Source organism: Chrysemys picta, chromosome 11 (assembly GCF_011386835.1).
Source record: "Chrysemys picta bellii isolate R12L10 chromosome 11, ASM1138683v2, whole genome shotgun sequence".
Classification (NCBI taxonomy): domain Eukaryota; kingdom Metazoa; phylum Chordata; order Testudines; family Emydidae; genus Chrysemys; species Chrysemys picta.
Genome location: NC_088801.1, coordinates 41,296,824 through 41,324,553, shown reverse-complemented (window position 1 = coordinate 41,324,553; position 27,730 = coordinate 41,296,824). Strand labels below are relative to the sequence as shown.

Sequence of the window (27,730 nt, the reverse complement as noted above, 5' to 3'; positions counted from 1 at the left end):
AACTATTGTAAGGCTTTGGCAGGTGGTATTCACAGTAGCTGTAGGATACGAGGGTTTCCTCTGCTTGGATTTTTCATGCCTCTGCTAGTGGGTGGTGTTCCTAACACAGAGAAATATTACAAGAATGTTTTCTCTCAGTATTTTGCTGACTAAAGTAGGTATTTGGTGCTAAATAATTAGATGTTAGTCTATCTCTATACAACTTTAATATATATGAAGAACTGCAATGAAAAGGGGTCCTGCACTCTATTTCTATTACACAGGCTCAGTTATAGGCACAGAAAAGCAACAGTTTTAAATGGAGAAAATATACAACTAGGTAAAGTTCTTCAAATTTATCCAGGAAAACTGTTTTTTTTTTATTTGTATAAATTTATCTCTGATTTCTGTGCTAATACTGATTGCAGTTACTAACTGGTTACAGACAATTTGAACTGATTTTTAGTATCCCAGTAATATCAACCGTTATTTTTATACATTCTATACTTCAGATACTTTTAGGTATTTTCTCTTTTACAAGTCTACCTTACCTTTTGCTTGATTCTGTATGAATGAAGTCAGAATCCTGCATCTGTACTTCCACTCTCTTGCCAAGAATATGAAGGTAATGTTACAATGACTTTAATACAGGGTCAAGGATTTAGCTTTGTTGAAATAAATCTTTAATAAATTAGCAGCTTTGGCAAGACAAGTTACGAATAACAAGGTGTTCATCTAAAGAAGAAAAGTTTAAAGAGTCTCTCTTTAAAACTGTCCTGCTGTAAGAGTATGCACACTTCAGATCTTTAAATACTCAGACCTATTATTCATTGTTCTTGTGTGTTTTAAACAGGCAATGATTCAATAAAAAGATTGTTATGAAAAACAATCCAGTGCTGTCTTGAAAAGTGCACTGGCAGAATTCATTTCAAAGTAATCATAGAGTAGTACATAAAACCAAAACACTTCTTTCTAAATAAAGGTTAACAAATGTATAAGGATGTTAAAGCTTAAATGTTTTGTGGTAACTGGCAGGACATTTTGTATTGCTAAGATACCAAACACTCATTACCTTAAAGCAACTTGAAAGTCTAAGCCATTTTAACACATTTCAGTACAACTTAGTTATTGTAAAGTTGAAGCTGTAATTTGGTTTTAAAATGGCAGATTACTTTAGGCATACGCATACTCAATGTGTTAATTTGAAAGTTAACTTGTCATCCATAATTGTGGAAGTGGCAATGCAAGTGTAAAGTACATGTATCCTATTAGAGTAATACTAGATTGAGCTATAGTCTATCCTAGTGTACAACTGTCATGAAAACTTATTCCTGACAAGTAAAATATTTTTCTTAGTATGGCAATAGTACAAGTGGAGGATTCTTAGCAGAGAGTTAAAATAAGTATTGGTGCTGCGACATTTGTTTTACAGGAATAAAATAATCTCAAAGATGATGCATAATAGTGGCTTCTCCATTTTGAAGAGTCCTCACTTGTCCATTTTAATTCAGACGGTGAAATTACGCTGTGATGATCAACTTGAGTAATACTTCTTGAGTATAAAATCTACATGCATATTCACAGAGTGAGTTGTTCAAATCAAAGATGCAGCGAATGAAAATCTTAATCGTAAAATAACCAAGCATTTCAATACCTACTAGGCCTTTTAATATTTAGTTGTTAATCAAGTTGGTTCTAACTAGAATTTCACCTAGTTGTCAAATTCTTTATCTACAGCCAAGTGTCACTTAAAGGTAAAACTATTCCCTACCTTTGAAAACCTTTCTTGTTTGATCATTATCAAAAGCCCATGTATAAGATGCTAAATGCCTAATCATCAATGAAAAATGACTTTTGGAAAGTAAGATTTGATCCCTAGAGCCATACAACTACAAGGGATGAAAATCACCAAGACCAAATTCCACTGCATTTGATTTATACTCTTAGGCAATATGTGTTGATTTCCTCTTCCACACACTCTGAAAAAAGGTTAACAGCTTGGTTAACATCAAGACATCCCTTTTGCAGGATTGATTCCATCTTGCTAATTTTCTCTTTCTCCAGCTTCCGAATCTGTTCCAGCATCTCTTTACCCTTTTCCTACAAAAACAAAAAAATACATTTCCCAATGAAACTCTAACCACACTGTACAGTTTAAAACAGTCTTGCTATAGTCAATCATCTTCCTACTTAGGCTCTTGTACCTGTGCCCATAACAACGATTTGTGATGGTAGTGGGAATAATGCTGTCCAGTTTGTGTAGGTTACATAGTGTTCTTGCTCAGGTGCTCTGTCCCTCATACAGTATTTGTCCCATCTACCTACAACTTGCAAACCTTTAGTGTGAAGGGCTGGAATGGTAAAAAGAAAAGGTTCTTCAGTGCTTTCACCAGCAAAACTTCATTGTGCAGAAGTGCCTTTTTAGAAATGGGGGGGTGTTTAGATTCTGAATAGCCCTGTCTTTGGATGGCATCCATTTTTGGACTGAAAGTTTAAATACTTCAACAAAAACAGTGACCTTTTAGAAGTCAGCAACTAGCCTCCCTGCTCCACAAAAAACAGGCAATTCTGCTGATGAGGAAAACGGGGGCCTGTAATTCTCTAAGGTGGTACCAAAAAGGAAATGGAGCTTGTTTCATATCATATAGTCTTGACCTGCCCTTAGCAGCCTTAAACAAAACAGTGATAAAAGCCTGAGCCCTGTTTAGGCGACAGTCTTGCCCATTGCTGTTATCAGCTTATCTGTGCTGATGGAAATTAGGGCTCTCGCTACTCCTAATGTAAACACAGTCACAGTGTGGCAGAGCTGTACGCTGTACTAATGCAATAAGCATGCTTTGAAATCCTCATCTGGGGCTGGTGTGCTTACTGCTCTGCTGCTTCAAGTTTCTTCTGAGGATGTGTTAGTGGGACAGTGTCACCAGGAGCTACAACTGGAGCCTGACTAAAGATGGTATGAAAAGGAAGACAACTGGACTTAGGAGTAGGAAACAGAAGAGTCAGGAAATCCAGAAAAATGATTGGCTTGATGCCACATCCTTGGCAGTTAGAACAAAGGAGCTGGCAGGAGTGATAGGGAGTGCCCAGCCCGAGAGAAGCCAATCACACTACTCCTGGTAATAAATACTCCAGGATTTCTATATTTAGCATCTATTTTCCAATAATACTTGGTGAAAACCAGAGGTCCCCATCTCCCTCAGAGTCAAACATCCCATAATATTCATCCCTACTCCCCTTTCGTCATTTTAGTCTGAATTAGCTAAGGTAGCAACACCTGCAGTGTCTTCCCGCAGAGGGGACTGGACTAACTCCTCGACCACCTAGAACCCCTAAAATCATGTTCTCCCTCCCACTTACCCTGCTTTCAGTTTGAGTGGGGTATTAGAAGCAGAGCTGTGGTCAGAGGAATGTGGTGCTTCCTAACCCTGTATTTACACAAAACTCGGCTCCCTGCAGCTCCTCTCCACTCCCCCTTCACCCTCCATGTCCACTGTGGTACCTAGCTACAGCTTCTCCCAGAATCTGCCTACATCGCTGCAGCCGCTTAGCATGTGCCTGCTAGGCAGCTCCCATTTTAAAGCCCCCTTCCCACCCATCTACCCGCTGCTGCTCCCATATACACTGCTCCAAAGAGTGCACCAACCCCCAGTGTACTTTAGACCTGGCCCTAGTGGTTACAGGGCTTTATACTGAAATCCTTCTGGTGAGTCTAAGCAGACTCCAAACCTCAGCCTTTTTGTAACTGGTTATCCTCATATTGGCCTACATACACCATTGGTCAGAGCAATTTATGAAGAATACACTAATATTTATTACAGCACGTCCATGGTACCACTAGCTGATTTAAATTAATATCCTCATCATTCAACATGCAAGCTGGAGCTCAGGCAGTACCATCGCAAGCTATTATGATATTAACTCAAACCAGTGCTGAGCACATTGATGCACTTATTCAGTGGTGTCCAATGTGGGGCATTCAAGGGAGACTTACGAAGAAAAGGCTGTGACTTTTAAACTGAAGTGTTCGAATCAATCCTGTCGCTACAAGGAAGTGGTAACGGGCACCCCAACCCCCTTTAGACCCAAGAGCAGCAATTGTGATTGCTGGGAGTGCTCTGACCAGGGGCCATTCCTTCCGTGCTGGGCTGTTGAATAGTACCCCCAAAGTCTGGCTGGTGCAATTACAGGAGATGGAAAGAGTAGTCTGGTCTGCTCCATTCCAGGCTTTGGGAACCCTAGGCTGAGCAGGACAGACGTTTGACTGGCCATGCCTGAGCCTAGGGAAATAGTTGAAGGATTGATGGTGGCTCCTGGGCATTTCTGAAATGTGTACATACTAGAGGCTGAATAGATTGTACACTGGTGCACTACATGAATATTCTTTACCATCCAACAAACTGGAGCATTAAATAGTATCACATCTGCAAGCCACGAGTGGAGTGAATTACCCAAATCACCACCTTGCACTGAAATCGAACGTACCTTGAAGGTTTCCATAACCACAGCAACACTTTCATGTTGCTTATAGAGTTCATGTCTTCGATCTGGCTTAGTCAGAAACCGTGGCTTCTTCTTCACTGGATCATCATGACCAAATGTTGGTGAGCTGGTTTTTAGTAACTGAGTAATATTTGGCACAAAAATAAAAGGCTTAAAAACAGACCTAGAGAGAGGAAACAGAACACAGATCCTTTATTGATATAGTTTTATTAAAGGTACCAAGCAGAAGTCAATGCCTCTTTGTATTTTCCTTTCATTTATCCCCTCTACTCCCACTGGAGAAAGGCATCAAATAACTCTTAGCCTTGTTGTAATTACTCAGATAAAATGTGTATGAAGTCTCCCCACATTTACATCAATGTTATGTATGTACGCAAAGGGATAATGAACCCCTAAATTACAACTTATGCATTTGGCTCTCACTACATTTCGGGACTTGTTTTAAAATAATAATAAAATGAAACTAATAAGCAAGTAAATGACACCATCTTATAACTTAGAAAACATTTGCTAACTTTTCATTTTAATTAGTTATTGCATCACCTGTCAGGGTCTGGAGTTCCCGTAAAGAAATGAATACAAGGGAGATTAGGCTCCTGAGGTAGGATGGAGACCATACTTCCAGTTGTCATAAATCCTCCTTCCATATTAATGCCACTCTCTTTATCCCGAAGAATTTCCATCATTGTTTCAGAAGTTATATTGCCTGTTTAAAATACAAAATAATGAATTTACATACAAGACTATTAGCAACTAAATACCAGCTACTCTAGAACTGTTTGCTTTACTCCTCACATTTTTCAAAGATAATGTTCATGTTAATATGCTATGTTGGCAAAAAGGCCAACAGGTGCAAAACAAGGGATATCAAACTAGCTTCTTACACAGTAGTTAAAAACATGAAAGAGACACTTTAGCTCTGATAAAAGCAATCGATCCTTCAGCCCATATACATACTGAAATAAGCCACATGTTTAAAATACCAAATAAGATTACTGTTTTATTTTTATCTTTTCTGATAAGGAAATGACAATGAGATATTGCATTTATGACTCAAGTGCTATAACAGATGTATTTTGGACTTCCAAAGTGTATGATAAATAATAAGCCTAGCAAATAGTTCAGATAAAATAACTTTTCAGATGAAAATACATAGTTCAAGATTAAAGACTAAACTTCCTAAATGCTATGTGGGAGTTAAGCAGACAAATCACAGTATTGCTTACTGGTATTATCTGTGTACAAATCCCACTAGACTGCTTTGAAAATGTAAAACTAATAACAACTTTATGTGGATTTCCTATGCACTGCTTTGAAAATGCACCTCGAAGAGATTAGACTATTACTATTTTACTTCCCAGGTAATTTATATTTCAAGATGACCCGCTGAAATGACGCACTTGAGAACAATCAGTTTTATATCTTGAATGGAATGGAACCACACTAACGTAGCCACTTGTGAAGGACTATGTAATACTGATCAGCAAGCACCAAACTAAATAAGGCAAACTTGAGTTCAGCATCCTTGTGAAAATAATTTTCTTTCTGAGATGGGGTGAATGGAACCCTTTCATTGGTATTGGCTGTTCTTGTGAAAATTCTAATAGTAAATTATTTTAAAGTAGTTAGCGTTCAAATGCTGCCTCTGTTTTTTATATACTGTAGTGGTTTATGTGAATGCCTAGTGATGTACTGACAATATTTTAACAAGGGCATCTACAGACATGTTTTCTCCAAATCCGGTATAACAGGTGAATAAGTGCTTATATAAAAGAGAGAAACAGCTAATCTATTCATTGGTTTTTCCATTTTAAAGGGATATTGGCAACTTGAAACCTCCTACACATGCAATGTTTCCCTCATACCATCTCTCAGTGGATTAGGATTTCTAGTTTAAATGGCCTTGCCATTTCTAGTTGAACTAAGAAAGGACTGCTGCTCCGTGAGAAAACTTCAGTTGACTTGTCCAAGGTTCCCTGTAAATGATGCAAGTTGCAACCCAAGCTGCGCTTCAAGAATTGCACATGGTTAATTAACCATGTGCACTCTTCTCCAGTGTATGGGCACTAGGGGCTGGAGGAAGCCAGCAAGAGGAATTCATCACAGTAAACCAGACAGGCAAATGAAGGACACTAAAGAGAGGAGGCAGTTTTCATATTTGGTCAAGGTCAGTCATTGCAAAGCAAGATTGAGTGCAGGTCAGCAGCTTGTCCAGCAGGCACTATGTATTAAATTTCTCTTGTCTAGATCAGGTTTTTGATTCTCCTGGGTTCCTCATATAGTCTCTCAGTAGCTACTTTACAAATATAAATATCATAGCTATTTTAAAAGTTTCTCCACACACCAAAGATCAGTAGACTGGAAGACTTTTTTTTTTTTAAGCTATTGGGAGAAGAAGCTTGGAAGGGTAGAGTATGATAACTATGCCTTTGTTGCTGCTCTAAATTAAATCACTTTTAAGGCATGGATTTAAAAAAAATATCTAAAGGAAATGAAACTATATCAGGCTGATAATTTGAATACCTAGGGTGATTTAAAAATGGTTGAGGTGAATGCCAGAAAATGGGGATTTAGGTGAAAATGCTGATAGAACCTTAACACTGCTATAATACAGGTATTAAGTATTCAAAACCTGCAATTCCCAAAATGGATGCAAGATTTACATGATCACCAGAGTAAGATATCTATAGGTAATTCCCTAGCATGCAGTGAATAAGTGCTAAAGCTGGGGTGACAGCTCAAAAAAACAAAAAGCACCCAGGGATGCAATTTGATTTCCGTTTAGATTAATCATTTCAAATGCAACAGTGAATACGGATGCTATTTTGAGGTATATGTAACACAGTTAAAAGCTGCCACACAGAAGCAGTTGGAAGAGAAGTAGTAGTTTCTCTCTGCATAAATGTGAAAAAAGTCATGTTCATAAGTTGGTAATTAAGAATTTCCTCTGATAGTGCTGTAAATTCCTTTATCCTGCTTTCAGACAGGGTGTTTTACTAGACTATATAATTTTAACAGTAAAATTTTTTAAATCTATGTTTTTAATATGAGTATCTTCAAGTCCAACAAAAAAAAAGGTGAGATTAGGCAGAATGACTTCATATTCATATGAAAATAGTGTTCAGAGGTGGGTTCAGTTAGGCACTGTACTAATAGAGGCCTGCCCCAAAGTTTTCCCAAGCTTGTATGGGTGGCAGTGAATTTTTGGAAGTCTTCTTTTTTTTTCTGGCAAGTAGATGGATGGAAAATAACCACCTGCCTGAGCCTGGAACCCCTTTCCACACCCTGAACGCCTCATTTCTAGCCCCACCCCAGAGTCTGCACCCCCAGCTAGAGCCCTCGCCCTCTTCCGCACCCCAACACCAATTTCGTGAGCATTCATGGCCCGCCATACAATTTCCATACCCAGATGTGACCGTCGGGCCAAAAAGTTTGCCCAGCCCTGGCCTATAGGTATGGCTGCAGTATTAAATGTTTAATATATAAAATTTGTTTATGATTTCTCTCCACCCAATTCAGAAAGATGCAAAAAATATTAAAAAACTTAAAAATAGTGAACAGCCATTAAAAATCCAATCACTCTAATATTGTCTTCAATTGAATTATTATTGAATTAATCCAGTGTATGTACTTACTACCATAGCAGACATTTTAATCGCTTGAATTAAATGCACACAGCATACTAAATACTTTGTGATTTGCTATAGTCAAATAATAATGGGTACCTTTGTGTTTATTCAGTAGCTTATAGCCTTCACAGTATCTGCCCCTTGAAGTTGTCATTCTGGCAGTATTTACGTAGGAATATACAGCAGCAAAATCAAATTCTTTTTCACCATCCCACCAGCCTTTGCTCTTAGCATAATCTCTCATTGTGGGATGTTCCCGATCAATCTTGGTTGTGATAGAGAGCTGGTTGGAGATATTCCGCACACCCTCTGTTTGTAAAGTAGGGAAAGAGATCATTTAGTGTCTTTTATGCAGTGATTTATCCAGTATTTTATTTGTTTACATTTAGCTTACTGAAACATATTTTATATTTTACAGCTTTTTTGAAGTTCTCATGTAACCTGCTGAGTTCCCCTGCAGTCATGGGGATATTTTTGGCTTCTCTCTCTCTCCCCCCATCACACACATCCAGGCCATATCCAAATTCTGCTGCTGCTGCTTCATCCACTGCAGCTCTGATATTCACTTTTATTTCCATTCCCACAGCCAAGTGTTTTGTTCAGGTTCTCGTTATATTCCAGCTCAACTACTATACCGGCCTCCCAAACAATCATCTTCTCTGCCCATCAATTTGATCTGCTCACTCCTCTTTGAATCCTTCCTGTGGCTCCAAATCTATTATCACATCAGTTTTTAAACATCTTGTCACCACCCTTAAAGCTCTACATAATTCTGCCATTCTCTTGTCATGCTTTACATTGCCCATGTTCTCTCCTCCATCGATGTTTGCTTTCCCATTCACCTCTGTGGCCCCCTATATATGGTACAACCTCCCTGAGCTCATCTGTAAGCCCCTATTCTGCCTACAATTAAGTCCCTTCTAAAGACCCATTTCTGCTAGTGACATGAAAGCAGCGTGGCACACACGTACCCAGAAGCTAGCTGGATCCCCCACATCCTAATGAAGCAATTGGTATATGAAAAGTGGGGAATTACTAATGCTATTGCAGTGGGAATATTTAAAACCCTAATGAAGAATGTTACTCATACCTTCTATTTTCTCTGCTGCCCAGTATTTTCCTGAAGTCTCCAGTACCCACGCCTCCTTTCTATCAGCTATCAGAAAACTGTTATGGTAGGTAAATGCCATGTGACTCTCCATACAGTTTCCTCCTTGTCCATATTTTTCTAGCAAGTCAACCATGACAGTGAGGGCATTTTCAGCTGTATCTGCTCTTTCGAGTCCAAGCCTAAACCAAAATTAAGATGTTACCTTATGTACTTATCTTGTTTTAAAAGAATTCTTGAACATGAATATTCAAGTTGAATCTGAACAGTGAATACTGTGGTGGGGTGTGGGTACCCTGTCCCTGTCTAAACCAGAAAGGGATCAGACCCCTTCACTGGGAAGAAAGGAGGAACCTACCTGAGTTCCTTGTTAAGCTGCTGGACTGTATATCTGATTGGCTGTGCCTCCTCCATGGGGGAGGATGCAATAAAATGGAAGTGTGTGAGGGAGGAAGAAGGTTCCTAGGACGTGTCCTCATTCACCCCCCATTCCCAGGTGGGAATTAACTGCCTGCTTTGAACTAAGAAAAAAGGGTTAAACTATTGGCAGAGACTTCTACCATAGTAAGACTTGTTTTGTTTTTAATTGCTTGTTTCTGGCCAACTGGAAATTGGCAAAAAAAGAAGCTGGCCTTTTTTTGTTTTTGTACATTTGTTTTATTTGGGGATCTGTGACCAAAACTGTGACAGAAAAAATTTTTGGGAAGAACATTACATGGCATAACCCCAATCCCTCCAACTGCAATTGTGTGCTGTGAGAATTTCAATTCATAATTATATCTTTAAAAAAATTCTAGTAGTACTGATAGAACAATTTCTAATATCTTCATTTGCACAATGACAAGTTTCAGAGTAGCAGCCGTGTTAGTCTGTATCCGCAAAAAGAACAGGAGTACTTGTGGCACCTTAGAGACTAACAAATCTATTAGAGCATAAGCTTTCGTGGGCTAGAGCCCACTTCTTCGGATGCATATAGAGTGGAACATATATTGAGGAGATGTGTATATATATATACATACATACATATACATTATATATATAATGTAATTGTATATATAATGTATATGTATGTATGTGTATATATATACACATCTCCTCAATATATGTTCCACTCTATATGCATCCGAAGAAGTGGGCTCTAGCCCACGAAAGCTTATGCTCTAATAGATTTGTTAGTCTCTAAGGTGCCACAAGTACTCCTGTTCTTCATTTGCACAGTCCACGTTAATTCTCAGCCACCTCAAAGATTCACAATGACTTTAACAGAAGTTGGAGCAGGCCTTTCTTCCTAGAAGTGTTCATAATTTAACCAAGAGCAGAACAGCAGAGAAGGCAGAGTCCTTGCCTTCAGAGATATGTTCGTTTCTATATAAAAACATGTATCTGGGTTATAACTTAAAACCAAATTCAACATAGTATATCTATCTAAATACAATTAGAGTATGTACCAACCTGAGGAGGTCCATGCCTAGAAGTGCTTCATTATCACAGACTTCTTCTCGTCCCCACACTGCTTCATTCCCAATGCAAACTCCATGTTCATTGGCTCCCATTTCAGCACCCCATATCCAAGATGGACGACTCAAAACAACCGCGTATGTTTTTGCTGCTTGCTCAATTTCTATATAAGTGCACTGCAACATAAACCATGGCATGAGAAATGTAATCAAAAAGCTACTTAATGAATGCAGGGCCTGAAAGTTTTCATTCAGCTAGATTTCCTTTGTGAGAGGAGCTTCCAACAACAACCAACAAAATCATATCTTACTTAAAATTCCCCCTCTTCTCCTTATCCCACAAAGCCATACAATAGTAAACTATCATTAAAAAAACCCAAATTCAATAGAAATACATGTATATACTATGTAAGTGACGTAGTATAATTAATAGGAACAAGCTCTCTTTAAGGGTTCTCCATTCCTAATTTGCATCGGAAGACAAAATAATATCTGGTTTCCTATCCAAATGATTAAAGGGATACCCGCACATACTTTGGATCCCCAAACTCTATCTATTTTAAAATAACAGAGGGTCCTGTGGCACCTTTAAGACTAACAGAAGTATTGGGAGCACAAGCTTTCGTGGGTAAGAACTTGCATTGAAGAAGTGAGGTTCGTACCCACGAAAGCTTATGCTCCCAATACTTCTGTTAGTCTTAAAGGTGCCACAGGCCCCTCTGTTGCTTTTTACAGATTCAGACTAACAAGGCTACCCCTCTGATATTTTAAAATAGTTCTCCAGTCAAGCTCATTGGTTGTTAAACAGGGCTAGGGAGGTAGTTAGCTACATATTTCAAAAGGCCCGCAAACTAACTTCTATGCTGCAGCTAGATAAGGGTCTAGATTTTCTGCTGTAGGAGATGTTGGGTATCTATAAATAAACTATGCTACTAACAGCAATCTTCATCACAAAAGGCCAAGCATGACTTAGAATGGGACCCACAAAAAGTGGGTTTAGAGTGAGTCAAATAAAAGAAGGTCCTCAAAAGCAGAATCTGAGGGGGTGCACTGAGCTGACTCTCACTGCACTAAGTCAGTGGGTATTTCTGATGGAGGGTTACAATCCGGCTGTGCTATTACACAGTAATACAAAACTTATACCATTTTACATCTTGTGCTTGGCCAAACATAGGAGTTTTTTTTAAACTAATGTTGAATTCTTTACTATTTGTATTATATGGTGGACAAGCACCCTTAGTTTCTGTTCACGAACACTTTGCTCTTACCTCAAGCTTGTCTCCTGCCTTATGAGAAGCAGCAGGGAAATAGACTATCTCTTGCACTTCATCAGAGGGTCTATCTGAATTTTTTCCAAAAACAACCCGGCTGCCGACTGTTGCTGGAGGCAGCGCCACAAATGTGTCACAGGAGCAAGGTTCAGTGGTTCTCGAAGCCATCCTTGAAATAAATAATCATGTACAAGAATGAATTTAAAATTCAGAGGCGGGGGTGCTTCCCAGACATGAATAGGAGCCGAGTGCAAGGAAGGCATTTTACCGAGGAATGAAGAAGTGGGCTGTAGTCCACGAAAGCTTATGCTCTAATAAATTTGTTAGTCTCTAAGGTGCCACAAGTACTCCTGTTCTTCTTTTTGCGGATACAGACTAACACGGCTGCTACTCTGATACCGAGGACTGGAGGCTAGCGCCCCGGTAGCTGCACGATTACTTTTTTCTGGCATAGGTCCCCGAACCACAGACTTAGAAACCACCCTCTGGGCAAGAGCTGACGTGCAAAATGGCAAACAGGGAGCAGCTGCCTTGCGGTAGCCGGGACTCGAGGCCGCGTTCCCTGCCCCCGGAGCGGCCAGCAGCCCCAACCCGCTACGGTAGCTGGGCCGTTATTGCAGCCCGAGCTCGTCTCGCTGTTCCCCTCAAGAGGGGGCGGGGTACCGGGATCCCGCGGGGGCCAGGCGCGCCCAGCGAGCGAGCGAGCGAGCGAGCGGGCGGGCGGGCGGGGGGGGGAGAATCAGGGATCCTGTAGGGACCAGGAACTGTCAGCGGCGGGAGGGGGGATCCCGCGGGGCGGGGCTACGGGCTGTCAGGCCCAGGCGGGTTCCGCGCACGTCTCACCTGGCGCACGCGTCCCGCCGCCCGACTCCGTGTGGGGGCAGGTGTCCCGCCGCCCGCCCCGCCCCCTGCAGGAAGCCCCGCCCCCTGCCCCGGAAGCTTGGGCCCGGCCTGGCGCAGCAGAGCGACTCGAGCGAGCGGCCTGACCCGGCCCCAGCACCGCCGCCATGGGGAAATCCTTCGCCAACTTCATGTGCAAGAAAGACTTTCACCCCGCCTCCAAATCCAACATCAAAAAGGTGAGCGAGCGGGGCCGGAGTCCTGGTACAGCCCCCCGATACCGCCCCGGCCACAGCCCCCTCTCCCCCGGTACAGCTACCCTCCACCCCGGTACCGCCCTGGCCACAGCCACCCTCCACCCCGATACCGCCCGGCCGGAGACACTGACCCCCGGTACAGCCCCGGCCACAGCCACCCTCCACCCCGATACCGCCCCGGCCGGAGACACTGACCCCCGGTACAGCCCCCCGATACCGCCCCGGTCACAGCCACCCTCCACCCCGGTACCGCCCCGGCCACAGCCCCCTCTCCCCCGGTACAGCTACCCTCCACCCCGGTACCGCCCTGGCCACAGCCACCCTCCACCCCGATACCGCCCCGGTCACAGCCCCCTCTTCCCCGGTACAGCCACCCTCCACCCCGGTACCGCCCCGGCCACAGCCACCCTCCACCCCGGTACCGCCCCGGCCACAGCCCACTCTCCCCCGGTACAGCTACCCTCCACCCCGGTACCGCCCTGGCCACAGCCCACTCTCCCCCGGTACAGCCACCCTCCACCCCGGTACCCGCCCCGGCCACAGCCCACTCTCCCCCGGTACAGCCACCCTCCACCCCGGTACCCGCCCCGGCCATAGCCCACTCTCCCCCGGTACAGCTACCCTCCACCCCGGTACCGCCCTGGCCACAGCCACCCTCCACCCCGGTACCGCCCTGGCCACAGCCACCCTCCACCCCGATACCGCCCCGGCCACAGCCCCCTCTCCCCCGGTACAGCCACCCTCCACCCCGGTACCGCCCTGGCCACAGCCACCCTACACCCCGGTACCGCCCGGCCGGAGACACTGACCCCCGGTACAGCCCCCCCGGTACAGCCCCGGCCACAGCCACCCTCCACCCCGATACCGCCCCGGCCGGAGACACTGACCCCTGGTACAGCCCCCCGATACCGCCCCGGCCACAGCCACCCTCCACCCCGGTACCGCCCCGGCCACAGCCACCCTCCACCCCGGTACCGCCCCGGCCACAGCCCCCTCTCCCCCGGTACAGCTACCCTCCACCCCGGTACCGCCCTGGCCACAGCCACCCTACACCCCGGTTCCGCCCGGCCGGAGACACTGACCCCCGGTACAGCCCCCCCGGTACCGCCCCGGCCACAGCCCCCCTCTCCCCCGGTACAGCTACCCTCCACCCCGATACCGCCCTGGCCACAGCCACCCTCCACCCCGGTACCGCCCGGCCGGAGACACTGATTCCCGGTACCGCCCACTCCCGGTACCGCCCCGGCTGGAGACACTGACCCCCGGTACAGCCCCGGCCACAGCACACCCCCCGTACAGCTCCTCGATACCGCCCCGGCCACAGCCCCCTCCCTCCGCCCAGTACAGCCACCCCCCACCCCGGTACGGCCCCGGCCGGAGACACTGATTCCCGGTACCGCCTTGGCCACAGCCACTGACGCCCGGTACAACCCCCCGGTACCGCCTTGGCCACAGCCACTGACGCCCGGTACAACCCCCCGGTACCGCCTTGGCCACAGCCACTGACGCCCGGTACAACCCCCCGGTACCGCCTTGGCCACAGCCACTGACGCCCGGTACAACCCCCCGGTACCGCCTTGGCCACAGCCACTGACGCCCGGTACAACCCCCCGGTACCGCCTTGGCCACAGCCACTGACGCCCGGTACAACCCCCCGGTACCGCCTTGGCCACAGCCACTGACGCCCGGTACAACCCCCCGGTACCGCCTTGGCCACAGCCACTGACGCCCGGTACACCCACCTCCCCACCCCGGTACGGCCCCGGCCGGAGCCACTGACGCCCGGTACACCCACCTCCCCACCCCGGTACGGCCCCGGCCGGAGCCACTGACCCCCGGTACAGCCCCCCGATACTGTCCCGGCCGGAGCCACTGACCCCCGGTACAGCCCCCCGATACTGTCCCGGCTGGAGCCACTGACCCCCGGTACAGCCCCCCGATACTGTCCCGGCTGGAGCCACTGACCCCCAGTATAACCCCCCAATACCACCCTGGCCAGAACCACTGACCCCCAGTACATTCCCTCCCACCCCCTTGGTAACCTCTCTGGTAAATTTGGGCCATATATTTTTTTTTTCCTCCAAAAGGAGTCCTAATTTTGATGGGGTTTGGCCATATCATGCTGGTTATTGACCTGAAGCAACTTTGGGTTTGACAGTTTGAGTGCAACAACTTTGTTCTAGAAAACAAAATGTCTAAAACTAGCTGTCATACATGCTATAACTTGTAGAGAGTGGTGAGACAGCATTCAGGAGAGTTTGGGGACTAGTCAGGGGATGCTGCATGACTCGGGGAAAGTTTTATTAAACCTTCCTTGCACTTGCCCTAAGTAACCATGTAATCTTACTGATGTCACCTCTGCCATTCCACCACGTACCTGTCCACTGCTTTGTTTTGCTTTCCATCAGTTCTGAAATTAAATTGTAAACATTTTGCAGCTGGGGCCAGGTATTTGAATGCGACTCCATGCAGATCCAATTGCTGGATTTAGGGACCATCATTGTGAATTAATTGGCAGAAATGGGTTTCGGTCTGTATTGTGAGATGCAAACCACACTTTGGGCACAGTAAAATATTAGATAATAGTAACCTATAAAGAGGGCTGGCCTTAGGGGTGGGTCACCCGGGCAACCGCCCAGCAGCACCATGGTCAAGAGGACACCGGGCGGCAGTGCAGAGGTGCGCTTTGTCGGTATGGAGTCAGAAGCTCTTAAATTAAAATGCAGAGCCCCCCGGACCGGTGGCCAGGACCTGGGCAGTGTGAGTGCCACTGAAAATCAGCTCACGTGCCGCAGGTTGCCTACCCCTGCTATATAGGTTTTTATACTGCCCTCATTACCGTACCGTTGAAGTGTTTTCCCGGCAGTGTCCATTGAAAGTGTAACATGAGCTCAGGCAATGACTGGTATATTTAGTAACTGCTTTGAGCTCACCATTGTGCATATCTGTACATGTAAATGCATATGTGCAGTTTTTGTTATTAAATAACTTAATAATTTGTAAAGGATCAAAGTGCTGCTAGGTGATTATCACGTGATTATCCTTATCCAGGATGGGTGTTATTTATTCTGCTGTTCAGAAACCCACATTTAGGCTGCAGTCTTGATCGACAGAGCCAGGGGTGACGGAAGGTCCCTAAAATTGACAGGGCCACGGGCATCTGAACCATGGCCCCGCCCCCTCGCATTGCCCCCTTTCCCTGAGGCCTTACCCCCTCAAGCCACCCCTCTCCGACATCTCCCCCCATCGCTCGCACTTGTGGCTGGTAAAAAGTGGGAGGGCATAGCAGTGCCCCTGCACAGAGCTGATGTAGCACTGCAGCCAGCTCTGGACTGACTGTTTTTCCTATCCTGCTGAGATGCTTATTTCCAGCAGCCCATCCCAATCCAAGTGACCTTCCTCCTCCTGCCACACGTGAGATAAGAAAGCTATAATTTGACAATTAATTTTTTATAATTTCTGTGGCATCTCTATAGAGTAAAATAACCTAAAGTTGGATGATGGTAGTATTGCTTCATCTTATTATCCTCTTATACAGTTTATTTAATCTTATTTGCTTCATTTCTGTGGGTTAAAATGCCTTAAGTCTTATCTTATTGCAGTCCAACTTTTGATTTTAGTTATTTTTGATGATGTGCACATCAGTAGAAAAATGACCTCGGAATGATACCTCATTTATCTACATCAGTTTGCAGTGAAATGATTGTTTGCTGCACATACAGACATAGCTGGACATTATTTTGTAGGATATAATTTTGTACAGACATCCTTTTATTCTATTTTGTTTATATGAAGAATTTGTAGATGTTATTTGATCATAAGCAGCAAATCACAATTCTAATCATGTTAATATTAGGGCTGTCGATTAATCGCAGTTAACTCACACTATTAACTCAAAAAATTAATTGCGATTAAAAAAAATTAATCGCGATTAATCACACTGTTTAACAATAGAATACCAATTGAAATTTATTAAATATTTTAGATGTTTTTTCTTCGTTTTTAAATATATCAATTACAACACAGAATACAAAGTGTACAGTGTTCACTTCATATTATTTTTATTACAAATATTTGCACTGTAAAAATGATAAACAAAAGAAATAGTATTTTTCAGTTTACCTCATACAAGTACTGTAGTGCAATCTCTTCATCATGAAAGTGCAACTTACAAATTTAGGGTTTTTTTGTTACATAACTGCCCTCAAACAAAACAATGTAAAACCTTAGAGCCTACAAGTACACTCAGTCCTACTTTTGTTCAACCATTCACTCGGACAGACAAGTTTGTTGACTTTTACAGGAGATAATGCTGCCCACTTCTTAATTACAATGTCACCTGAAAGTGAGAACAGGCATTTGCATGGCACAGTTGTAGCTGGCATTGCAAGATATTTACGTGCCAGATGTGCTAAAGATTCATATGCCTCTTCAGGCTTTGGCCATCGTTCCAGAGGACGTGCTTCCATGCTGATGACGCTAGTTAAAAAAATAATGCATTAATTACATTAGTGACTGAATTCCTTGGGGGAGAACTGTATGTCTCCTGCTCTGTTTTACCCGCATGCTGCCATATAGTTCATGTTACAGCAGTCTCGAATGATGACCAAGCACATGTTGTTCGTTTTAAGAACACTTTCATTGCAAATTTGACAAAATGCAAATATGATACCAATGTGAAATTTGTAAAGATAGCTACAGCACTCGACCCAAGGTTTAAGAATCTGAAGTGTCTTCCAAAATCTGAGAGGGACGAGGCGTGGAGCATGCTTTCAGAAGTGTTAAAAGAGCAACACTCGGATACGGAAACTACAGAACCCAAACCACCAAAAAGAAAATCAACCTTCTGTTGGTGGCATCTAACTCAGATGATGAAAATGAGCATGCGTCTGTCTGCACTGCTTTGGGTTGTTATTGAGCAGAACCCATCATCAGCATGGACGCATGTTCTCTGGAATAGTGATTGAAGCATCAAAGGACTTATGTATCTTTAGCACATCTGGCACGTAAATATCTTGTGACGCTGGCTACATCAGTGCCATGCAAATATCTGTGCTCACTTTCAAGTGACATTGTAAACAAGAAGCAGGCAGCATTATCTTCTGCAAATATAAACAAACTTGTTTGTCTGAGCGATTGGTTGAACAAGGACTTGTAGGCTCTAAAGTTTTACATTGCTTTATTTTTGAATGCAGGTTTTTATTGTACATAATTCTACATTTGTATGTTCAACTTTCATGATAAAGAGACTGCACTATAGTACTTGTAGTAGGTGAATTGAAAAATACTATTTCTTTTGTTTTTTACAGTGCAAATATTTGTAATAAAAAATAAAGTGAACACTGTTCACTTTGGCCTGGTCTACACTAACCCCCCAATTCGAACTAAGGTACGCAACTTCAGCTACGTGAATAACGTAGCTGAAGTCGACGCAGGCAGGCTCCCCCGTCGACTCTGCGTACTCCTCGCGCCGAACAGGATTACCGGAGTCGACGGGGAGCACTTCTGGGTTTGATTTATCGCGTCCAGACAAGACGCGATAAATCGAACCCAGAAGTTCGATTGCCTGCCGCCGAACCAGCGCGTAAGTATAGACAAGCCCTTTGTATTCAGTGTTGTAATTGAAATCAATATATTTGAAAATGTAGAAAACATCCAAAAATATTTAAATAAATAGTATTCTATTATTAATCAACAGTGTGATTAATTGCGATTAATTTTTTTAATTGCTTGACAGCCCTAGTTAATATAAGTAGACTGTGAGACTATATTGGTTTATGTGCATCTGTGCTATTATAGGATTTTACTTATATGTAATGAACATTTAAGATTAATTTTTAACTAGTGTGTATTTTAAATAGGTATGGATGGCAGAACAGAAAATATCATATGATAAGAAGAAACAAGAAGAACTAATGCAACAATACCTTAAAGAACAGGAATCTTATGATAATAGGTGAGAACTTCCACAGTATTAATAAAAGCAAAATTTTCCAGCCTAAGTCTGTTTTTCATAATGCTGCTAGCACAGAAGTGAGACAGGTGTCTTCTGAAAGATTCATGTATTGTGTTATGTAGCAGTTCCTGCAAAGCCATTGACCAATCTTTATATTCTTTTAATATTTAATCTGTAATATTAACACTAGCAAATGGGAAATTGTGAATTATTGTCACAGTTCCCTTGTGTGCTTTTCATGTCTATTTTAAAATAGCTCTTTTAGTAAATAACATAAATTTGTGTATTTCCTGTGATATGTCCTAAGCTCTTCTTTTAATTTAGATTGCTTATGGGTGATGAGCGTGTGAAGAATGGTCTTAATTTTATGTACGAGGCCCCACCAGGAGCAAAGAAAGGTACTTCTGATTTCTTAACATCTTGTGGGAAATTTGATCTAAATATGTTGTGTGCTTGCACAAAAAACTGTTAACCTTAAGGTTGTAAAGTCAAGTGCTCAAAAGTTAAGAAATGACATACTTAATGTTGCCCAAGCAACCTTTGTGCACTTGCATTATAAGATATGCAATCTTTTATGACATGATCACATACTATTGTTTCCACAGGAAAACTGTTTCCCAATGTTCTCTGGAATGAGAAACTTTTTTTTTTTTTGAGTAAAAATATTTTTATAAGATGTACCTTCTGCTGATCCCTGACAAAGGTGATCCCTGTTTCCCCTGCCAAATCTCAAGCTTTTGCTCCAAAGCTTTTTGCTCACTGAAATGGTTGTAAAGATTTTTTTTTTTAAATCCTGAGCAAAACAACATATTTTACCCTAATAGAGTTCTCTGAAATGCCTTAAGCTTTTTTGCTGAAACTTAAAAAAAATCTTAGCCTGAGGCAGAAATCTGGCATGGGAAATTTTAACCCAAATGATTGAAGTCTGGGAAAGTTGTTATAAGTGACTGAAACAGGGTCTTATAATGGGAAGTGTCAGGCAATCTTTCTATAGTAGGATCAGCCTGCAAAAGTGTTTTGCAGATATATAGAACACTAGCAGTTTTTTCTATTTCTAAGTGAGTTTGTAGTATGAATAAATACTATTGTATAAAATCTTAGCATGTTACATTAGACTCGTTAAAGTACTTTAACAAGTCTAATGTAACATACTAAGATTTTCTTCTAATTACAAGAGAGCACATCGCTAAAAAGCATATAATATTTAATCAGAATAATCAAATAGCCCACATCTTGTCAGTATGACCAGAGAGAATCTGAATCCACATTAGAAACCCTTGGAAATGAGACAGCTTCTTTGTTGTGAAGTAAGTTCTATAATTTAACTTAAAAGCTCTTAAACCAGGTTTTTAAAAAGACTTGTCAATTTAAACAATCTTAGACACAAATGTAATCTTTTAATTTTACTATTGTTACAAGTAACCGTTAAAATGACTATCTCTGAAATACAGGAAATATTGTTTTCCTCTAGTTTTTGTGTTAGTTTACTTTGTGTGTCTGACAGCATTTTGTGTATAGTTGGATTGTCTCTCTCCCAGGTATAGTCAATAGGTTTTCCCTGTGTTCCAGTTTCCCCTGGAGTGAGAGACTTTTTTTTTTTTTTAAGTTACAATTATTGTAAAACCACAAAAATTAGCAAAGGACTAAGGGACAGGCATAGTACCTGAATTAATGTTTTTGTTTTGTGTTTTTGTTTTAATGACTACATTTCTAGTTGGCTTTTATGGTACTTTTAACCAAAGACATTAATATAACTAGAACTTGCCTTACAATAACAATGAAACTGATTTCCGATGGTTTCTAATGAGAAAACTGATTGATTCAATTCGTCTTCATGTCAGCAACCTGTGCCCCTGCTAGGAAGTACAGTAGAAGCTTACTAATGAAACAGATTGTGAATTACCACATTTTATAAATTAGCAAGTAAAAATAGTCCTTTGTCACAAAATTTGTTCATTTATCTTGACAAGTACAGTTTAGGTTTAATTATTTATTTTATTTCATAATCTAGTAGTAAATATAGGTGAGTATATTTGTAAAAGTAATGATAACCAGTAATATGAGAGCCTGCTACAGCACTATTGTTCAATTGCTACAAAGTCGAGTGAGGCTGGTAGAGTTTATGTAAGAATAATCAGATTTGTGGTTAGCTAAGTGAGAATTAGTGAGGTTCTACTGTATCATTAAGAAAGCACCCTTGTAGAGAGATGCAGAATAGTTATCCAGGAATAGTGACGGTATTTAGAAAAACCTAAGAAATCCTTAATGTTATAGCATTTGCAGATAATTAATTAAAGCAGTGGTTCTCAACCAGGGGTATACATACCCCTGGGGGTACGCAGAGGTTTTCCAGGGGGTACATCAACTGATCTAGATTTTGCTAAGATTCACAACAGGCTACATAAAAAGCACTAGCAAAGTCAATACAAACTAAAATGTCATACAGATGCTCTATATACTGTACACTGAAATGTAAGTACAATATTTATATTCAATTTGATTTATTTTATAATTATATGGTAAAAATGAAAGTAAGCAATTTTTCAGTCATAGTATGCTATGACACTTTTGTATTTTTATGTCTGATTTTGTAGGCAAGTAGTTTTTAAGTGAGGTGAAACTTGAGATACTTGGGGGTACGCAAGACAAATCAGACTCCTGAAAGGTGTACAGTAGTCTGGAAAGGTTGAGAGACTCTTACTTAAAGTTTAAGTCTTAAAGGATCTGTGCCTATATTACTTTCATATCTAACTCACTGTAATGTATCACCGGACTTAAATCAAAATCTTTGTATGATGAACATTAATTTCATGTTGTGTAATAATGTTTCACTATGAAATCTTATTTTAAGTATTTTCTCAAGAATTGAAAACGTAGGCCCCGATCCTGTAAGCATTTAAGCACATGTATGACTTCACTAGCATAAGTAGCCCTGTGGAAATCTATAAGACTACTCACAGTAGTGAAGTTAAGCTTGTTGCATAAGTGTTAGGAGGCTCAAGACCCTAGATATTGGCACATTAGGTTGTTTTGTTAGTCTGAACTTCACTTGTATTTACTAATGAATGCAGAGCTCAACACCAAGTTGCAAAAATGCTATATAACTTCAGCTATGTCCTCCTGCTCCTTTGTTGTGTTAATTTGAAAAGTCTGAGGGGAGGAAATATTATATCTATGTTTCAAGGCAATATTACAATATTATAAATCATTAAAATGTTCTGCCTCCAATGTAGATATCCACAACAGGCTATGTCTGTGATTAATGTCTTGTCTTATTTTTTTTTTCATGCTTTTCTGTACTTCAAAGAAGAAACCAAAGAGGTAATCCAGCACATCAATTTTTAACACTTTCTTTACAATTACTTAATATAACTTTCAAACTTGATATGAGATTTTCAACATTCTTGTATTTTATGTTTTACAGCAAGAGGGAGAAACTGAGTACAAATTTGAATGGCAGAAAGTAGCCCCACGAGAAAAGTAAGAACTATTTATTTATCTGGATAAAATCCATTCTTTTTTGAGCTAGTTTCCATTTTGTTGTGCTTTCTTTCCTTCTGTTACTTTTTAGGCAGGTGGTTTCTCTTATTCTGTCATGGCCTCATGGCTGGTTAATCAAGCTTTTAAAACTAGAACACACAAACTCCTCAATCAGCTATTTTTCTTTTGGTTTTGTTCTGGGGTGCATATTTGAAAACGCCTGTTTTAGTACTGAACACTTAAGTACACTTTTAAGTTGTTTGAAATTCCTCCCACTTGTGTGTATTGTTTGAGATACTTTGATTTTGGAATAGATATGAATCCTGTACATCTAACAATGAGATGTTTTGTATATGATAGTTTGAAAAACTTTTCTGGTTATTTGATTGTATTAATCTTAAAACTTTAATCTGTTTCTTTTTGCATGTAACAGATATGCTAAGGATGACATGAACATCAGAGATCAGCCATTTGGTATCCAGGCAAGTTACATTTACCTTTGTGAGAGTCTTAGGTGTATTTCAAATGTTTGTCTAACTACATGACATTCACATTAATTGTATCCTATTCAGTAAGTTAAAACACCTCCTTAGACTTAAGAACATAGCAAATTACTAGAAAACATGAAATTCTATTGTTAACTCAATTATGTCTATGCTGTTTATTCGTCAGGTGCGGAATGTGAGGTGTATTAAATGCCACAAGTGGGGTCATGTAAACACTGACCGAGAATGTCCTTTGTTTGGTCTTTCTGGAATTAATGCAAGTTCAGTTTCCAGTGATGGATCAGGTAGGCACTAGAAATGCATTTAAAATGTTTTGTAATTGTCTATCTCAGAAAGACAATAAATCTTGAAGGCATTTCTTAGATCTAAATGTTGAATGTACAGGTACATCATGTTTTAAATGGTAGATGAAATAAGAAAAAGAATCCTTGATTCAAAATGTTGTATCTATTGTAATTTCTAGATCATATCTTAGATTCCAAAGATCTAATTATCTAATTAGTAACACGTGAAAAAGAAATCCCATGAACATTGTCCTGGTGACATTGTTTTGCCCCTTTATGTAGGCATCTAGTTCTGATGCAGCCTGATGTCTTTTCCATTCAGAACTGAAGTAAAGATGCTTCCGTGTTGATAAACTGAGTTAACTGGACCATCAAAATTGTGTAACCACAATTCAGACTCAAACCATAAGGGCATGGGAAGTAGGGAACACCAATTCATATTGGTGACATACCATATATACTCGTTCATAAGCCAAATTTTTTTTAGTAAAAAAGGGAAGCACCAGAGAAGGGGGTTGGCTTATGAACGGGTATAGAGAGGGAGAGGTGGCCCCTCTTCCCAACAGAAGGAGCAAGGAGAGGCAGCATAGCTAGCAGAGCCAGAAGGGAAGAGGCGGGGCCAGAGTCTCTCCGCTTCTGGCCACGCTGCTCTCCCCCCAGCCTCTGAAACAGCTGCAGCCCCCCAGTGCCACCCGGCCCACCAGAGCAGGCTGCGGCCACACTGCCCAGCCTTCCGGAGCAACTCCAGCCAGGCCAGAGACATCCTCCCGTGGCCCTCCCCAGATAAGGTAGGAAGGGATGGGATGGGGAGAGTGTGGGGGTCCCTGGCTAGCAGGGCCGGCTCCAGGGTTTTGGCCGCCCCAGGCAGCCAAAACAAAACAAAACAAAAAGCCGCGATCGCGATCTGCAGCAGCAATTCGGCGGGAGGTCCTTCACTCCCAGGTGGAGTGAGGGACCGTCCGCCAAATTGCCGCCGAATACCTGGACGTACCGCCCCTCTCAGGAGCGGCCGCCCCAAGCACCTGCTTGAGAAGCTGGTGCCTGGAGCTGGCCCTGCTGGCTAGGGGTGGGGTCATGTGGGGGGTGGTCACAGGGGTTACTCCCCTGACTCCCAGCTTCTCCTCCCCTCCCCCCCCAAAAAAATGTCCTCACCAGTTGCTGTCCCGGCCCGTCAGGGTAAGCAGCTGGCACGCCGGGACACTTTGTTTACTTAGGTTTACCTCTGTGCCTGTGGACGCTTGAGGTAAACAAACCATCTCGGCCCACCAGCGGCTTATCCTGATGGCACAGGAGCCAAAGTTTGCTGACCCCTGAACTATAGAGTCGGCTTATGAACGGGTTATAAAAATTTTCCATTTTTTACTTATCCATCTTGGGGGGGCGGGGTCAGCTTATAAATGAACCGGTTTATGATTGAGTATATAGGGGGTAGTTTGTCTTAATTTCTTAGATCTCTGAAGTGCCTAAATAAATTAATCAACAAGTAATTGAGGCTTAGTTTTTTAAATGCCACATTTTCCCCTCGTGTTAGGTTTTCACTGCTTCAAGAACAGTGATTTTGCTCTGTCATCTTTCTTGTTGACTAGAAACACTTATGCTGCATTTTATTTTTAGATCATACTATCTAATCAGACGCATATGTGATTTAATACATAGCACACTATATTTACTTTGAATGCTTGAAGGGGAATTCAATTTTTGTCTTCAGTAATTTGACCCAAGATTGTGATACTTTCACAGTCATAAGGAAGTATCTAAGAGTGATTCTAGTTGCACTGAAGAGGTGTGTAACAAAAACATAAAGGAGTCTTCATGCTGTGGCACATTCCACTGCAGACTATAGGAAATCTTATAGTCTGAGAATGAAATGTATTCTCAAGTCATTTCTTCAGGAACGCCATTACAATTGGCACCCTGGTTAACTTTCTGAGCAGAGAGGCCAAGGATAGAAGCTAAACTATGTTGCTTTCATGTAATAACTATTAGTTCTTTTTGCAAAGTCAGCCTGTTGACGATCTGTCTTATCTAAAGGGACTAATTCAAAAAGTTATTTGGTGTTCCTTTATTGAAAGGAAGTGCCATAAAGCTTTACTTCAAGAAACAGTATATCATGCTGCTTTGCTTTTAAGCATTGTCAGAAGATCATACCATCATAATAGCAACTGTATAGTTGTAGATGACATGACAGTCTTTCTAAGCCTCTGTATTCAATGGCTGATAATGTTGTTTACAGCTTAGAAGAAATTTTGGTTGGAAAGTTTTACTGGTATGTGTGTGTGGGTAGGGGGATGGGGAAATATACTTTACAGCTATTACTACTGCACGGTCGCCTGGTGCTCCTCCTGAGTCCTCTGGCCGCGTTCACAGGGTTCCTGCCGCCCGCCTGCTCTCCTGAGGCTGCGGGTGAGCCTCCCTCCCTGCTCTCCCTTGCCTCCACCCCTTGCAGGGGGTGCGCCAGTGCTGAGCTGCCCGGCGGCGCAGTAAGCTGAGGCTGCGGGGGAGGGGGAACAGCAGGGGAGGGGCTGGGAGCTAGTCTCCCCGGCCGGGAGCTCAGGGACCGGGCAGGACAGTCCCGCGGGCCATACTTTGCCCACCTCTGTCCTAGCACAATCACTTCTTGAAATTTTTAGCTTTAGGCCCTAAAAGAAAGTGTGTGATCCTGAGCAACTCCTGATAACTTTTTAAAATAGGAGAGAGTGTAGGGAGATGACTGGTTAGATTTGGGGCAAATCTAGAGTGCATATTTTAAATTTGGTTGCATGTCTAATCTCTTGAATTAAATATAAAACACACTGGTACTTTACTTCCTTTTTTTTTTTTTTAAGGAAATTAAATGCAAAGCGCTATAGTTGAGATTTTCAGAAGCTCTCAGCTTTGGTCTAATTCTGTTCCCATTAATTTAATAGGGGCAGAGTTAGGCCTTCCTGGAGCATTTTTGAAAATTCCCTATATGTAAATGCAACATTTAATGTGGAAAGATAAATTACAGAAGTTAAGAAATTCATTTATTCCCACAGCAGCCATAACTCAGCTACATTGCACATGCACTAGTGTATTAAAGCTAATGCTGTATACAGGTAAAACAGAATACATCTCTACCCCGATATAACGTGACCCAATATAACACGAATTCAGATATAACGGGGTTAAAGCAGTGCTCCGGGGGAGCGGGATTGTGCACTAAACAGGCTCATGAGAAATTTCCGGGGGGGGGGGGGATATTTTGTACAGTGTTAATTTAAAAAGAAAAAAAAAGGAAAAGTTGTTTCTTCAGCCCCATCCCCAAAATAGGTGAATGGGAATTTCACATCTCATCCCCAATCCTCCACCCTAGCTGCGCCTTCACAGTAAAAGCCTTCCCTACCGAGCCCTTCACAGTGTAGGCTGAGACTATTTTCAGCCTCAAAGAGAATTTTTGAGTTGCAAGTGAATGAAAAGGAGATTATGACTTTGGTCAAGTCATTTAAAATGTTTGCTTCAGTTTCCCCATCTATATAAAACGGCAATCCTATTTACCTAGCTCATAGGGGTGTTGTGAGGACTGATTCAATAATGTTTGGAAAACATTTTGTACATAAAAAGCACTATGCAAGTGTGACGTATTAAGTTGCAATTTAACAACAATAACTATTGCTCCTGTAAAAACTGAAATTGTTTTAATAGTTAACAAAAAAAGCATTTGGGCCTTTGGTAGTGATATGTTAAGGAACCTGCATTGGAATTATCTTCCTCTTTACATACAAACAGACTTGCATTGCCCTTTTGGGCTGGATACCGTATCTGCTCCATGTACAGACTGCCCGTTGACTTAAGTGAGAATTCCACATGTGGAATTGCTGCAGGATTGGGCCTCTACAGATTAAAGCACATGTCTACTGCTAATCAGAGTCCTGTTCTGTGAGAGGAGACAGCTGTTTCTCAAGATCCAAAATGTAGGGCTACGCTGCACCACACAGGAAAACAATAACAACCCAGTACTGAGTTAGTTTCGTTTTATTTTTCTTTGCATGCAGACCATTATACTTATTCAGTTGGTGATTGAAGATTTAAAAAAAAACCTTTTAAAAAAAATCACCTATTGAATAATATTTCACCAGTGAATAGAGATTATTTTTGCAATAAGGCAATTTCAGTGGATGTGGTTATCATGGGATAATCACACCCCTGGGGTACAGCCTTATCTGTAATCTCCCAGGAGTGTAATTATTTCATGATAACTGCACCCCCTGATGTTGTATTATTTCCATTATGAAATTCTTAGTTTGATATATAAAGTAACTTACTTTGATCACTGGAAACTGCAAGGTAGTGTTAGAATGTTCCAGCTGTGAGGTTTACAGAGACCAACTATAAGATTTACTACTCCTTTACAAAGTTAAATTAGGCAATCAAAATGCTTCTTCAGGCTAGGCGGTTTTAGAATGTTTTTGTTTTTTTTTTTTACTGATACAAGCATAACTTCT

The 27,730-nt window shown here is 42.0% G+C and overlaps 2 protein-coding genes across 4 annotated transcripts in view; one reads left to right on the top strand and one right to left on the bottom strand.

Moving 5' to 3' along the window:
- Window positions 1–639: 639 nt before the first annotated feature.
- On the bottom strand, window positions 640–12,873 carry SCRN3 (secernin 3). Of its 3 annotated transcripts, XR_010591317.1 has the most exons (9): window positions 12,788–12,862; window positions 11,942–12,113; window positions 10,669–10,850; window positions 9,199–9,398; window positions 8,205–8,417; window positions 5,023–5,185; window positions 4,462–4,642; window positions 1,238–2,079; window positions 640–1,192 (listed from the first exon to the last, which is right to left on the bottom strand). XR_010591317.1 is itself a non-coding variant. In XM_005300423.3 (8 exons), the coding sequence occupies exons 2-8, from the start codon at window positions 12,110–12,112 to the stop codon at window positions 1,915–1,917; spliced, it is 1,275 nt and encodes a 424-aa protein (XP_005300480.2). In that variant the 5' UTR covers window position 12,113; window positions 12,788–12,873; the 3' UTR covers window positions 640–1,914. The 3 variants fall into 3 exon arrangements, 2 of the variants coding, with proteins under 2 accessions (XP_005300480.2, XP_023970532.2); XM_005300423.3 differs by having other exon boundaries at window positions 640–2,079; window positions 12,788–12,873; XM_024114764.3 differs by having other exon boundaries at window positions 640–2,079; window positions 12,213–12,810.
- Window positions 12,846–27,730, top strand: part of CIR1 (corepressor interacting with RBPJ, CIR1) — a 31,907-nt gene continuing 17,022 nt past the window's right edge. The window contains exons 1-7 of the mRNA XM_005300421.5: window positions 12,846–13,023; window positions 18,903–18,997; window positions 19,322–19,395; window positions 22,305–22,318; window positions 22,422–22,477; window positions 22,911–22,959; window positions 23,150–23,267. Of these exons, the coding sequence (XP_005300478.1) occupies window positions 12,952–13,023; window positions 18,903–18,997; window positions 19,322–19,395; window positions 22,305–22,318; window positions 22,422–22,477; window positions 22,911–22,959; window positions 23,150–23,267 (478 nt within the window). The 5' untranslated portion in view covers window positions 12,846–12,951. The remainder of the gene's footprint in view (window positions 13,024–18,902; window positions 18,998–19,321; window positions 19,396–22,304; window positions 22,319–22,421; window positions 22,478–22,910; window positions 22,960–23,149; window positions 23,268–27,730) is intronic.